General features: G+C 43.9%; 1 protein-coding gene across 7 annotated transcripts in view; it reads right to left on the bottom strand.

The window, feature by feature from the left end:
* Positions 1–12,535, bottom strand: part of sipa1l1 (signal-induced proliferation-associated 1 like 1) — an 82,808-nt gene that overhangs the window by 35,592 nt on the left and 34,681 nt on the right. For 6 of the 7 annotated variants that reach the window (XM_053488910.1, XM_053488915.1, XM_053488916.1 and 3 more), the window contains 2 exons: positions 2,276–4,097; positions 1,189–1,319 (listed from right to left, as the gene is read on the bottom strand). In XM_053488910.1, the coding sequence (XP_053344885.1) occupies positions 1,189–1,319; positions 2,276–3,872 (1,728 nt within the window). In that variant the 5' untranslated portion in view covers positions 3,873–4,097. Of the gene's footprint in view, positions 1–1,188; positions 1,320–2,275; positions 4,098–11,781; positions 11,922–12,535 lie in introns of those variants that run through there. The other variant, XM_053488913.1, reaches the window with a different exon arrangement.

Genomic DNA, 12,535 nt, shown 5'->3' with positions numbered 1-12,535 from the left:
TAAGCCGTAGAACACACACAACGGCATTTTGTTGCCGTTTATCGCTTTAGAACCTTTATTCATAGGTTTATTCGTTGTTTTCTACATTTCTCCTTCCCTACCTCTCAGCTTAACAGTTTGAGACAACATCTATTGCCCCCTATTGTCCTGGCATGCCTACGGGAGCATTTTCAAAATACAGTACCCTACGTATGGACATTCGAGTTACAAACTTCCGGCGCTACGAACATGTGTTCGCACCTGTTCAATGCGCCGGAGCTCCAAAATATCCGATCCCGGCAAAACCAACCACGCCTTTTCATTTAAACGCGTTAGCCACGTCGCTATCGTCTTTGAATGAAAAGACACTGCTTTGAAGGTGACGTTTGCGTAAGAGGGCGGGACAATCCGCGGCATGGGGGCATTTTTTGTGCATAATACCGTAAGCAAGTGTAGAAGCAGCGGCTATGAAGCTGGTACTGCTAAGAAGCACTAAGAAATAACGACAGAGACAGAAGTGGAAATAACTGAGAGGATGGAGCAAGGTGAAAAGATAGCAGAGCGCTTGTTCTTTTAATATGAATCGACTTACGGCACATTTTAAAGAACACAGTATGATTGTGTATGTATTGACGAACAAACTGGACTTGCGAACGAGTTCTCAGGAACAGAAGAGTAAGTATGTCGGGGACTTGCTCCACAGCGGAAACTTGAATTTAAAAATACTTTTTTTTTCCAGTGAGCGAAAGCTGTTTCAAGTCAATTCACGATACCAGCAGCGCCTCTGGCATGCATTCAAAAGCTACGTGATCTTTTGCACATTGTTTTGTATGATGGGTCATATTTTTGGGAGGCTGGAACAAAATGATCATCTGCATTTGCATTATTTCTTATAGAAAAATACTTATTGCAATATAAACCTTCTCCTTAAGAACTTGCTTTCATATCGAATAAAACTTGTATGACGAGTTCGTTCTGCTGTATTTTAAATAAAATCTTTGTACACAAAGACAATGCTAAATCTGTATTGATGGAGATATGGAAAAATATAAAAAAGATGCTGCTCATGTGGTGAAAGATCTTCCCAAAACGCTGATTGTGTGAATTGGAAAATTTTCAAATATGCTGGATGAGGCACAAAAGATGATACAGATATGAACTTATGGGAAAAGAGAATTTTTTTTAAAACTGTGTTTTATGACTACTCACCTCACTGGTTCTAAAGATGACCCTGTAATTGTACTGCGGTCCGTGCTCCTTATGATCGTCCAGCTTTTCCCTCCGAAGACTCACGGCGACCGGCCCGAGCGTCTCATCCACTCCCAAATAGTTCCAGTGCTCTATGAAATTATTATTATTATTTTTTTTTTAAACAAGCATGGCAGCATCCGGCATCATCCCATAGCATTCCTTTACAATTTCACCAAACACTGCAATATTTTACTATTCAAAAGTTATCATTGATTTACCAGTGCAGGAATGTGTGTGTGTGTGTGTGTAAGCAACTCCAGATATCGATTCCAGGACAGACGTATGGGTTTTGATGACTGCGCTCACTTTTCCCCTATTAGCCTGCTATAATCGATCGATACACCCGACATACTGATGCATAGTTTAAACAGTGACTTGCTATTCTGCTCACATGACTGCGCTATGGTTACATAACGGGCTTTTATCAGAGCAAACTGCAGGCTCGTTTTAGGCTTGTGTAACTCCGTAGACGGAAAAGATTATACAGTGCTATCGATGCCGTTATATGAGAACGATTAAAAAACAACAGGATGCCGCTAAATGGTTCGGCTCCTTGATAACGACAACGGGGGTTCGTCTGCTCAAGAATTTATGATATAAACTGTACTTTTAAAGGTGCGGTGTGCAATTTCAAAACGTGTTTAAAAGACCAGCAATATTCTAAGTTCATAGATGCCAACAAGAAAATCTGCAGTACTGCCTTATTTGTTTCGGGCCCCTCATTAAACCCTTACGGGCCAGAAATTATCGTCACCCACTGACTCTAATTATCGACCTCTTTGGCCCTGGAAAATTGCATTTGTCTCCAAATTCACCCACTGGACCGAGTAGCCTAGCTTTACCATGGGCTTGAGTCGCATCTTAAAAAGTATACTCCCCTACGGTAGTTATGGTCTGACTAGTAAGACTACACCAAGACCAAAGTGGAACCTATGCCAAGTTGGTGCTATCAACCTCTGTGTGCTAGTTTACCTTAAAACATTTTAAAGCCATTATTTGACGGGAATAGCAGTTAGTAACTGTTACACATAAAACCCAGACTCACCTCTCAAATAGAAGTACTTTCGGTAGTAATAGGAACCCAAGTCGACATGTTCCAAGATGTTGCTCTTCCCCCTCTCGTGGTGAACGCTCTTCCCATCTTTGGGAGCTTCCAGCACAGCCACACCTGCGTTACTAAAATGCGTGTTGGGCGCCTCACGAGACCCGTCCTCATCCCTGGAGGAATTTGCCGATCCACTAACGGTGCTGCTTTGCTTCGAAGGGCTGATGTTCCTCTCGCCTTCGCCTCCTATCTCGTTACGGAAGCATGGGCAGCTGAAAACCAGATCGTTACTCTTGTCATCACCAGGGTCCAGCGCTGGTCCGTCCTTGGCGTTGAGTTCTTCTTGGCTGCCGCAGGGGGATCCGTAAGCCCCGCTCTGATTGGACGATAAAGAGGAGGAGGTGGAGGCCGAAGCGGCGGCGGCGGCAGAGGCTCCAGTAGTGGTGTTCTTCCTTTTGGAGGCGCTCTGTCGGTTTTGGACCGCTTCGTTCAGGTCAAACAAAATACTCTGCACATCGTAATGAGCAAAACCCTTCTGGCAGACCCAGGGCTTTGGCGGTGGGCCCGCGTCATCAGATTTCCCGTCTTCTGCGTCTGAACCTGCTCGGGAGGAATCACCCTCGGCCTTCACGCTTCGTAACTTGCGGAATATGGACTCGCCCCCGGTTTCGGATTTGGAACGGCGTTTCAGGTGCTTTTCTCTTTCCTTGAGTCGACTCGCAGGGCTGCCTCGTGGGGGTCCTAGAGGTCCGTCCGGCAGGTCAAGAGCGGTCTGCTTGTGCGCCACGGTAAGCAGTTCGCTTAGTTTCTCGGGAGCGGGGCTGCGCTGGTCGGGATCATCGGTCTGGTAAGCTTTAAGCATGTCAAAGAAGCTCTCTCCAGAGACGCCATGCTTGTCGATGGAGGAGGTGCTGCCGTACTCGCGGTGCATTGGTGTCCAGCCAGAAAACGACCAACCCTCATTGCCATCACCGTCCAGCTCACTGATGGTGATATCACTGTTGCTGCGCTGGCGGATGCGACGCATGCCCTTGCGTGGTGAGCCCAAGTAACCATCTGGGGACAAGAAGCGGTTGTCTTTGCCTTTGCTATGGATTTTGTTCTTTAGCGTGTTCTGAATATTGCGCAGCATGGACGAATCCTGTGGACTGATCAGGTGACCAAGCTTGGCAGTGAGGTTGCTCTGGGAGCTCCCAGAAGTGGTGGACGGTGAGTCAGTCTCCACTGTAATGTGCCACACACCACCACCGCCGCCGCTACCACCGCTACCACCACTACCACTTCCGCTTCCTCCACTGCCTCCTCCTCCTCCTCCACTACCACTCCCACTGCTCCTACCACTCCCACTTCCACTGCTACCACCACTTCCACCGCCACCACCACCACCACCATCTTTCCTCGGAGGCCAGTCTGCCACCCGTGCCCGGACTCCCATTTTGGGCACTCCGGGCGTGCCTCCGGACAGGTGGGTGCTCTCGCTGCGTGGCGGAGGCGCCCCTCCGTTGGGCAAACGCAGGCGGCGAGTGTAAAACTCATCTGATGCGGGCACAGAGCCCCCCACAGAGCGCTCGGTCTGTGAACGCTTCAAGCTTGTCATGATGAAGTCAACAATCAGAGTTCAGCACTGGAGCATGTTTGCAGAATACTCAGAATCTCTCGAGGTCACGCACTGCCAATTAACTAGAAGGCCAGGGCCAAGTACGATGGCATGAGATGATGCAGAATAAAAGCAGCGGTGGTCTTTTTATTAAGGGGAATCAGGCCGCGTGTCAACACGGCAAAGTGATCAGTGATCCTTTTCCATCAGTTCTGCGAGCGAAATCTATAAAAAAGAAAAAAGAAAAAAGAAAAAGATGTAGTGATGTACATTGCTGACAAGCATCACCAGCAGGAAGACCACATCAGACCACATTAATGGATACTTTAAGCTTTACTGCACACACTGTACCGCTTGCAATAACGCTGCGAGTAGCTTACACAGCAGAGCAGCTCCAAGAAGACAAACCCTGGAAGGAAAAAGGGCTAAATATTCTTTAATCACTCTTCTATAATAATTAACGATGCACTTAGAGCCAGGGTATAATTCACTGTTACACTTCATCAATAACGTTAATGGCCTCGAGCCCAGCAGGAACACCTCTAGTTCACCAAGTGCCAGGAGCCAGTCAATGACGTACTAAACGTACTCGTACTTCCTGAAACTTTAAGTTTAATCTTATGGCTGTTTTCAAAGTCAGACTCTAGGACACCGAGCTACTCGTTACATGTCTACTTCAATCAGACACAGAACTTGCTAACCATTAACAGCGATGTCGCCTGGCTTTAGAAAAACTATCTAAAAACACAAGGGATAGCATCACGTACAGCGCTTTAAAGTCGCCCGCGTTTTCACTGCTTGATTAATTGCTAGCTATGTCGTTTGTCTATTGCCTTGGTGTGTTGTTTCAACAGGCAACATACTGGGAATACAATACTAACAAGCTGTAAGCGAAGTCAGACATACTTCACTTAATAAATTGACTCGCGTGCCGAGTTTGTACAACAAGACAAGGTCAGGACGACAATTAAACGGCCTACAACCACCTAACGTTAGACTTAACTGTGCATATGAACACATTGACTGATTTTGTGGACGCACAAGAACTCAGTAGAAATGAAAGAATGTCAGTAAAAATGGAGCTTTCCAAGTTGACGGACAACATGGCTAAAAGGTAAACAAGAGACACCACTTTGTTGTGATTTTAGTGACCCATGTCATTCGGCTTACTGATTTTGGAGATTATGGGAGTTTCCATTCTGAGCAAGTAATAAAAAGTTATTGATTGAGTTATCAAGTTATTCACTGACCGATTTTCTTTCAACTACTGCAGCTCCAAAACATGGCGTCACTGCTGAAAAGTGTCTCCCCTAGGTGAAAAGGTGAATTTTCAGATAGGATCATAATTTTTTATAAACATTTATATTTTCATCAGATAAGTTTAAGTAGCGTCCGTTTTTTATTCAAATCTTTAAACGATCCTACTTGGTTGATTTGAATTTCACATAAAAATACTTGAACCTGAAAAAGTGTATTATTCTATAATGCTAAATTGTTAAGATATTGAAACATAAATTTGAAATGGTTACGGACACTACAGATTTTTTTTTAAACCAAAAAACTATTTAAGCAACATTTTTTTTTTTTTTTTTTTTACAGGTCGTATGCTTCCAGAAGCTTACACCAATTTTAGTATCAGTTTAGTATCAGTACTATGAATAATTTGCATTGTAAATGATTATTGTTTAAAGTAAGGCAGAATAAGTGAAAAAAAATAACTCTTTGGGGCTCATAGAAAAATCATCTCTTAAAAACGGCTACAGTTAGCAAATTGAAATTTTTAGGGGAGAGAGATTGGTCACTTGCATGTTGCATAAACTTTAGAAGTAGCTTCTTTGGCTGCACATACTTCTGTATCATATGTATTACATACAGTAAGCAACCTTTATGCACCCTGCCTCAAGTGGATTCAGTCCATGTGACCAAAGTTGACGTTTTAAAAGTTTTTGTTCCTGTCCTTTAGGATTGAGTGCAAGAAAATGAATTTCTTTTCCTTGACACTCCTTTACTAGACATATCAACGTCTGAGTCCCTAGAAGACAGTTACCACACATACAGAACCTTGGCTCGGTATCTCTTCCTGTGTGATATTCTCATGAAGGGGACGTTAACAAATCCTCCACAGCTGAAGGAAGGCTCTTGAACTCTTCAAAGTGGTAACAATTAGTTAGTGATGCAACTCACTGCTGTATTTATCACTCACCCTTGGACGTATAAACCAAATCAGGAGGTTTCGTATAATACCAATTAATTCCTTGGAAAAACTGGGAAAAGAGCCTTTTGGGGAATTGATATACTGACAAGCTGGGATTGTTCTAATTTTAAATCATCAATTATTAAAACTGCCGTGGTGTTTTCAACGTGCTGTGCTTACACACACACGCACACACAAAGAAATGCGGCATGAATGCACCATGAGAATCTCCCTCATGACACATTCAGGATAGGCTCCGAAATGTCAGTTTTCTTAGTTGCCTAGCAACCGTCCGCGGAGCATTTGCTGCCGTGGCGTGCCGATGCTAGCGGGTTAACCTTAATGAGCGAGATGGAGAGAAGGGGGGAAAATAAAAAATCTAAAATAGAGATGGAGGAGGAGTGTAACAGAGTGACATGTGACATAACCGCAGTGTGACTTCATTTCCCTCCGGAGTAACGGGACACGGTGCCCAGGCTCGACCCGGAGGACAAACCGATTTGGAGTTTAATTCGATTGAGGACGAAAAAGACGAGTAGAGGGAGTGACTCTTCAGTTCTCAGCATGCTTCAGAACACCGGCGTTGTGTAACCGGCGTATGACGTAAACGCGAGGTCGTGTTCCTGTCACTGAGTCTCCCTAAAGCAAAGGGGGGGAGGGGGGAAGTGAGATGGTGCAGAGACACACACACACTTATGCAAACCCGACATGTTCCTCGTTTAAGAGAGGGAGTGTGAAGTCATGGGAGTTTCCATTCCTGGAAGTGAGCAGTCGCCGCGCCAGCCGCGTACGCTCTCTCTCTCTCTCTCTGCTCTCACGAAGCGCGAGGTGACCTGGAGGTCGCGTTGCAGGTGTCTCGCTCAGGATGAGCGCGGATTTAGACGTTAGTTATCCGCGGCTGTAGAATCACAGCCCCCAAGCCTGACGGATCCACCCTTCCTTCCCCTCTCTCAGGCAGTATGGATCGAGCGCTACCTGCGAGAGGCAGCACGAGGAGTGCGGCGAGAACCTAGGCGCTTGTTACAAACTCTGAGCGCGACGGAAAATCACAATAACGTCCAAATCTGGTGTTAATCACGCTCATTAAGCTTCACTAATACATCAGTGTGGATGAACTTCAGAGAGAACTCGAAACTCAACGTCTTCATGTTAAAACTGAAAGATAAAAGATGATGAAAAAAAAAAGAAAACTGATCTAAGGAAGATTGAGGAAAAAAAATTAAATCTGTAGATGAGAGGAGACGAACAGACATCTTTATAAGTGTCACCTTTCGTCTCAGAAAAGAAGGGACAGTCAGAGAGACTACCACGGTTGCACTCTGTGTCTCTCTCTGTCTCAAACTGCTCCTGCTCGGGCTCTTTCTCTCTCTCACTTTCGGTCAGTGCGTGTCTCTTCACATGTGTCACTTTCAGTATTGGTGTGTACAGTAGCTCTGTGTCTCTGTGTCTCACTGTCCCTCTCTATCTCCATCTGTCTTTATGTACTGTGTCTCCCTCTGTACATATCAGTCACAGTCTGTTTATACAGTATGTGGGTCTCTGTCCCGCTCTGCCCCTCTCAGTCCTTCCCCTAAACTCTTCTTTAGTGTCTCAGTCTCTCTTGATCTCCTTCTCGTTCTCTCCTTTTCTGTCCCTCATCCTCCAAGTCCCTCGCTTTTCCCCTATAACCCTTTCTCTCACTCTTTTAGTCACTCACCCTCTTGTCCCCCACCCCCCTTCTACCCCTCTCATACTCTGGGGGGGGCTGTGTGTCTCTCTCACACACACACTGGATCTCTCTCTCTCTCTCTCTCTCCTTCAGTCTCACCCTGCGGGTCTCACCCAGGAGGTCACCCTCTTTCAGTCTCACCCTCTGTCTCACCCCCTCGAGGTCTCACCCCTCCCCCTCTGGTGGTGTACATGGACTCGGGTGTGCCGGCAAGGACGGGATTAAAGCCGACAAAACGATGAGTGTGGCATCTACGGTGCGCCCGGGTTCGGAGGACGCACTGTACAGCTCTCACACTCGGCGACACACTGCTGCGTGAGGATTTAGAGCCTGGCTGTTAATACGGCCGTAAACAAGACTGACATTAGCACGGAGGAGAGCTGGAGGAACGAAGCATGTGATGCGTCTGAATGTGCAAGACGGATCGGTCCATAAAGGTTTCGCACCGTTTAGTTTCTCAGTCTGAATGAAGACGCTCCTGACGCTTTAATGGACACACAACATTAAGTGTAGGATTTAAAACGTCTAGTTTACCTGTACATAGTTTTAATATAATTTTTTTTTCAAAAACATGTTTATTACACGTAGCCCTTTAAATAATACTAGAGCATTATAGATATAGATCTATAATCTCTAATTATAGATCTCTATAATTATATCAATCTATAATCAGGATTGTCCACTACTGTTTCCACATGGGACGGCAAAAAAATAAACACCAAAACAACAATCATAATTAAAGGTTAATAGAGGTTTAACGTCTTTATTTTGTATTTTAGTTTATCAATTGGTGGCTTTTCTAGATATTTTGGAAATTTAAACTTTTTGTAATATTTCTGGGGGGCTGGTACGAATTACACACATTTGCACTGGTTTCTATGGGAAAATGCGCTTCGCGTTACAAACTCTGATTACGTCAGTACACGTTATAAAATCCATTATAACTTCGGTTAAACATAACATCAGAACTATCAGGACTTCCTTATCTTTGTTTTTATTTATTTTTTTAAAGTAAACATTGACCAGCGCTGTGTTGCTTGAATCTTGTTCATTTTTAAGACCAGCCAATTCGCCATGTGAAACTGTGTTTCCCTGCAGAGAATGTGTGACCCTGACCCTCACTACTGACTTCGGACAGACAGATGGCTGAATTTGCTAAAAAATAAATAAATAATTAAATTTAAGTGCACATATTCTAATTCTTTTTGTTTGTGTTTTATAGTTAAGAGGGTTTTTTTGTTTTGTTTTATTATTACACTAATAACAAAAAAGCGGTTTGTCTTTTGGCTTTTTTGTCCCCTAGGACGTTTAGAATCGCTGCAGTTGCAGATATTTGTTTTTTATGGCTAAGCTGTATTGTTAAAGGAACTGAGAGGCAAAGAAAACATCAACTGTTTCCACGACTCCAGATGAAACATTAACAAAAGTAGAACATCATGAGTGATGAAGGGGGAAAACACGGCTGCTGCTGGTGTAAATACAGGACGTACAAAAATATATTTCAGTGTCTACTCGTTAATATTTCCTCCTGCTTCCTGAATGAACACGGAACACAAGCGGTACAAGACTTTCAGTTTAAGTAGACCGAAGCGGCGGCGCTGTAGTTTACACCTCCTTAGGATGAAGCGGTTGTGTCATAATTTTTTCTGTTAACTAACATGCACAAGGTGAGCTAAAGAACAAGCGGGAAAAATTTGGCGTTTAAAAAAAACAAAAAAAACAAGAAAAGACAAGAAATGTGCAGCAGCATGTTCGGAGTTCTAATTCGAACCGTGAGGCAGAGACTCTTCTGCATGTGGCTCGCTTGATGAAGCGTGATGCAATAAGCAGAGACAAAGCGTGGAGCTCGTGTTCCTGGGGTTTGTGCCAAGTGTGAATATTCCCCAGCCTCGCATTCTGTCTCCTCTGTTACAGACTTAAACACTCAGCTTTGTGCGCGTGTGTGGGCTAAGAGAATCGTGAACATAATCCAGCGCTAACGCTGCGTTTGGTAGAGAAAGCCTCGGCTCTTCAGGACGGCGCTAGTCTCTCTAGTCGTTTTTATGTCTTTAAAGAAGATCAATTGGGTCTTGCGTCCTCTCTCGCTCTCTCTTTCTGTCTCTCTCGGTCCTCAGGACGTGTAGAAGATAAATTACAAATGTGATGCTCTCACGCTAACTTCAATCAGCTTTTACGCGAAAACAAATCAGGTTGCTGCATGAAGAAATGCTGTTTTCTACAGAGATAACGCGTCCATGCGCAGTATCAGCTATCACGATCCGGAGCGAGCGCCTCGGCATAGCGGCGATATCGCCGTCTCCGACAAGAGCCCATAGCAACGCAGTGAGGGGGACGGTGGGAGGAAAGGACCAAAAATAGCTGAGAAAAATCGAGTGTGGGAGAAGAACAGAATGAGAAAAAGAAAGAGAGAGAGAGAGAGAGAGAGAGAGAGAGAGAGCGCACTCAGTGGTACAATTAACAGAAAAGCCTGTCAAACACCACGGTGTGTAATTCTAGGCTTTCAGACGAGCGCAAGAGAAGGAAGGAGAAAAAAAATTAATCTTGGTGTCAGTCCAAGACTGTCTTTTCATAAACAACAAACAGCTAAAACTCTCTGCTTACACACTGGGTCACACACTTGCTCTACACCCCAAAGTCTGAGTTTGTGGTTCATCTAATACACACACATACACCGCCACCACTTCAGAAAGGTCAAAGGCTGAATGGAGCAAAGACAACAACTAAGGAGATTTCAACTGACTTTTGAGATTCAAAATTTGCTAGAAATCATAAAGACTGGACTTTGGAGAATGATGGATAAAGGTCATGTGACTCATCTGATGAGTCCAGATTAAGTCTATTCAGAGTGACGGGCGTGTCGGGGTAAGAAGGGAAGAGCATAAAGCGATGCAGCCATCATGTATAGTGTCCACTGTACAAGCCTCTGGAGACAGTGTGATGTTGTTCACACTTAACATGTACATTTTTACTTTTTCTGTGTGGGAATGGGTAGAAATATTATATATGCATTATGTATTTATTTATGCATGTGTGTGTGTGTATGTTTGTGTATCTTCTTTAAAATTCCAATAAAAAAATACTTATTTTTTTTAATCAAAGTCTTTTACAGTTCTCTTAAATTATTTAAATGTATTTCTTTAAAATTATTTTTTTCCTTTAATTAATTTTATTCATTCATTTAATTAATTTAATTTTTTTTATTAATATAACTGAATTAAAATTATTAAATGATTTATTTAATTAAATAAAATTTCTTTCAAACTATTCTTTAAATACTTTATTTATTAATTGATTTATTTTTATAATTTTTATTATTATTATTATTATTATTATTATTATAGTACAGTCATCCAGCTTCAGTTCCCACGCCCTCTCCATTATGATTGAAAAGTTTTAACAGTTAAAAAAAAACAACTGGAAGTACAGGAGTCACTTTTTTTTTTTTTTTTTAGAAGAAGAATTCTAGGATTTTGTCCTTCACGTCTCTCTTTCAGAGCGTGGTAAGAAGCAGTAGCACCCTCCATCACCAGGCTAACAGATAATCGTTATGCTATAAACAAAGCAGGGTTTTTGGAGTTTCTCTTGACTTCATCTCGTATTTGGTTGTTTTGAAGTTTCCTTACTGACGCGTTCAGTGAGAATGTCCAAAACGGCTCGTACAGGATACGAAAAATACGATCTGCGGATACTTCTTACAGAAAATAAATACGGTGGAGGTGACGCATGGAAATACTCGTACCGCCTCACTGATGAGACTGTTTGTGTCGAACGCTCGCGCTGACGTTTCATACACAGTGTAAAAATACCCGCTTCAGCTTTCATCTTTCCCGCCTTTTTCGTGTCAGTAAAGGGCCCTGAGCGTTGTGAAGACCAACACTATAAAAAGAGAAGCGGCGCCTCAGGTAACCAGGACCCACGATTACATCATCTGCTTTTATACAGCGCCATTACTTTCGTGAGTATGACTTCGTAGACATCCCGGGTCAGATCTGAAACGGGTCACTCACCTCACATCATCCTGCTGCTTAAATCATTTAGGATGTTCGACTTTATCGCTAAAAAAAAATCCTGTCGCTCCTCCTCATGAAATTTTCGTCTGGGGCGACGTCTGCTTTGCCTGAAATACGTCCAGATTGCAGTCATTTTGTCTTTTTTTTTGCCCTCTTCCTCTCCTTATTAGTAGGAATTAAACGAGCGCGGCATCAGAGCGGTCCTGGTGTCGCAGCATCCCTGATCTCATCTGTTCAACGTTCTCTGACAATTTCAGGACAAACTGCACAAGTGTACACGAAAGCATAAGTTAATCGTGTGTGTGTGTGTGAGAACCGGCCGTGTGTTGCGCCCCAGCAGGTCGGTGTGGGAGGGCGGATATCGTTGTGACTCATTACATCCAGAAATGGCTTTGCGTTGAGCAGTAAACACACCTGAGGTCTGGCTGTCATACGCACACTACCTCACACCGCATCGCACTTCTGTTTTCATTCCTGACGCGCAGATCTGCTTATCATCCGCGTCTCATGCCGTCGCCCCTCCATGAGAGCAGCGCTGGCTGATGGGTATTTGTGGCACTGCAGAAAAAAAAGAAAAAGAAAAAGGAGCAGGGTTTGTGCTGCACCACTTTTATTTTCCCCGCTGTCTCTCTCCGTCTCTATGGCGAACGGGGATGGAATGCACGACGAAGGAACAGCGCCAACGTCTCGCTCTTCAGGGACTAACATGGTGCGTGTCCCCTGGCAGACCCCGCGCGCACCGCATTAGCAT

The sequence above is a fragment of the Clarias gariepinus genome, chromosome 27 (genome assembly GCF_024256425.1).
Source record: "Clarias gariepinus isolate MV-2021 ecotype Netherlands chromosome 27, CGAR_prim_01v2, whole genome shotgun sequence".
Taxonomy (NCBI): domain Eukaryota; kingdom Metazoa; phylum Chordata; class Actinopteri; order Siluriformes; family Clariidae; genus Clarias; species Clarias gariepinus.
Note: the sequence above shows the minus strand (reverse complement) of the source record. Positions and strands in the feature narration are given on the sequence as shown.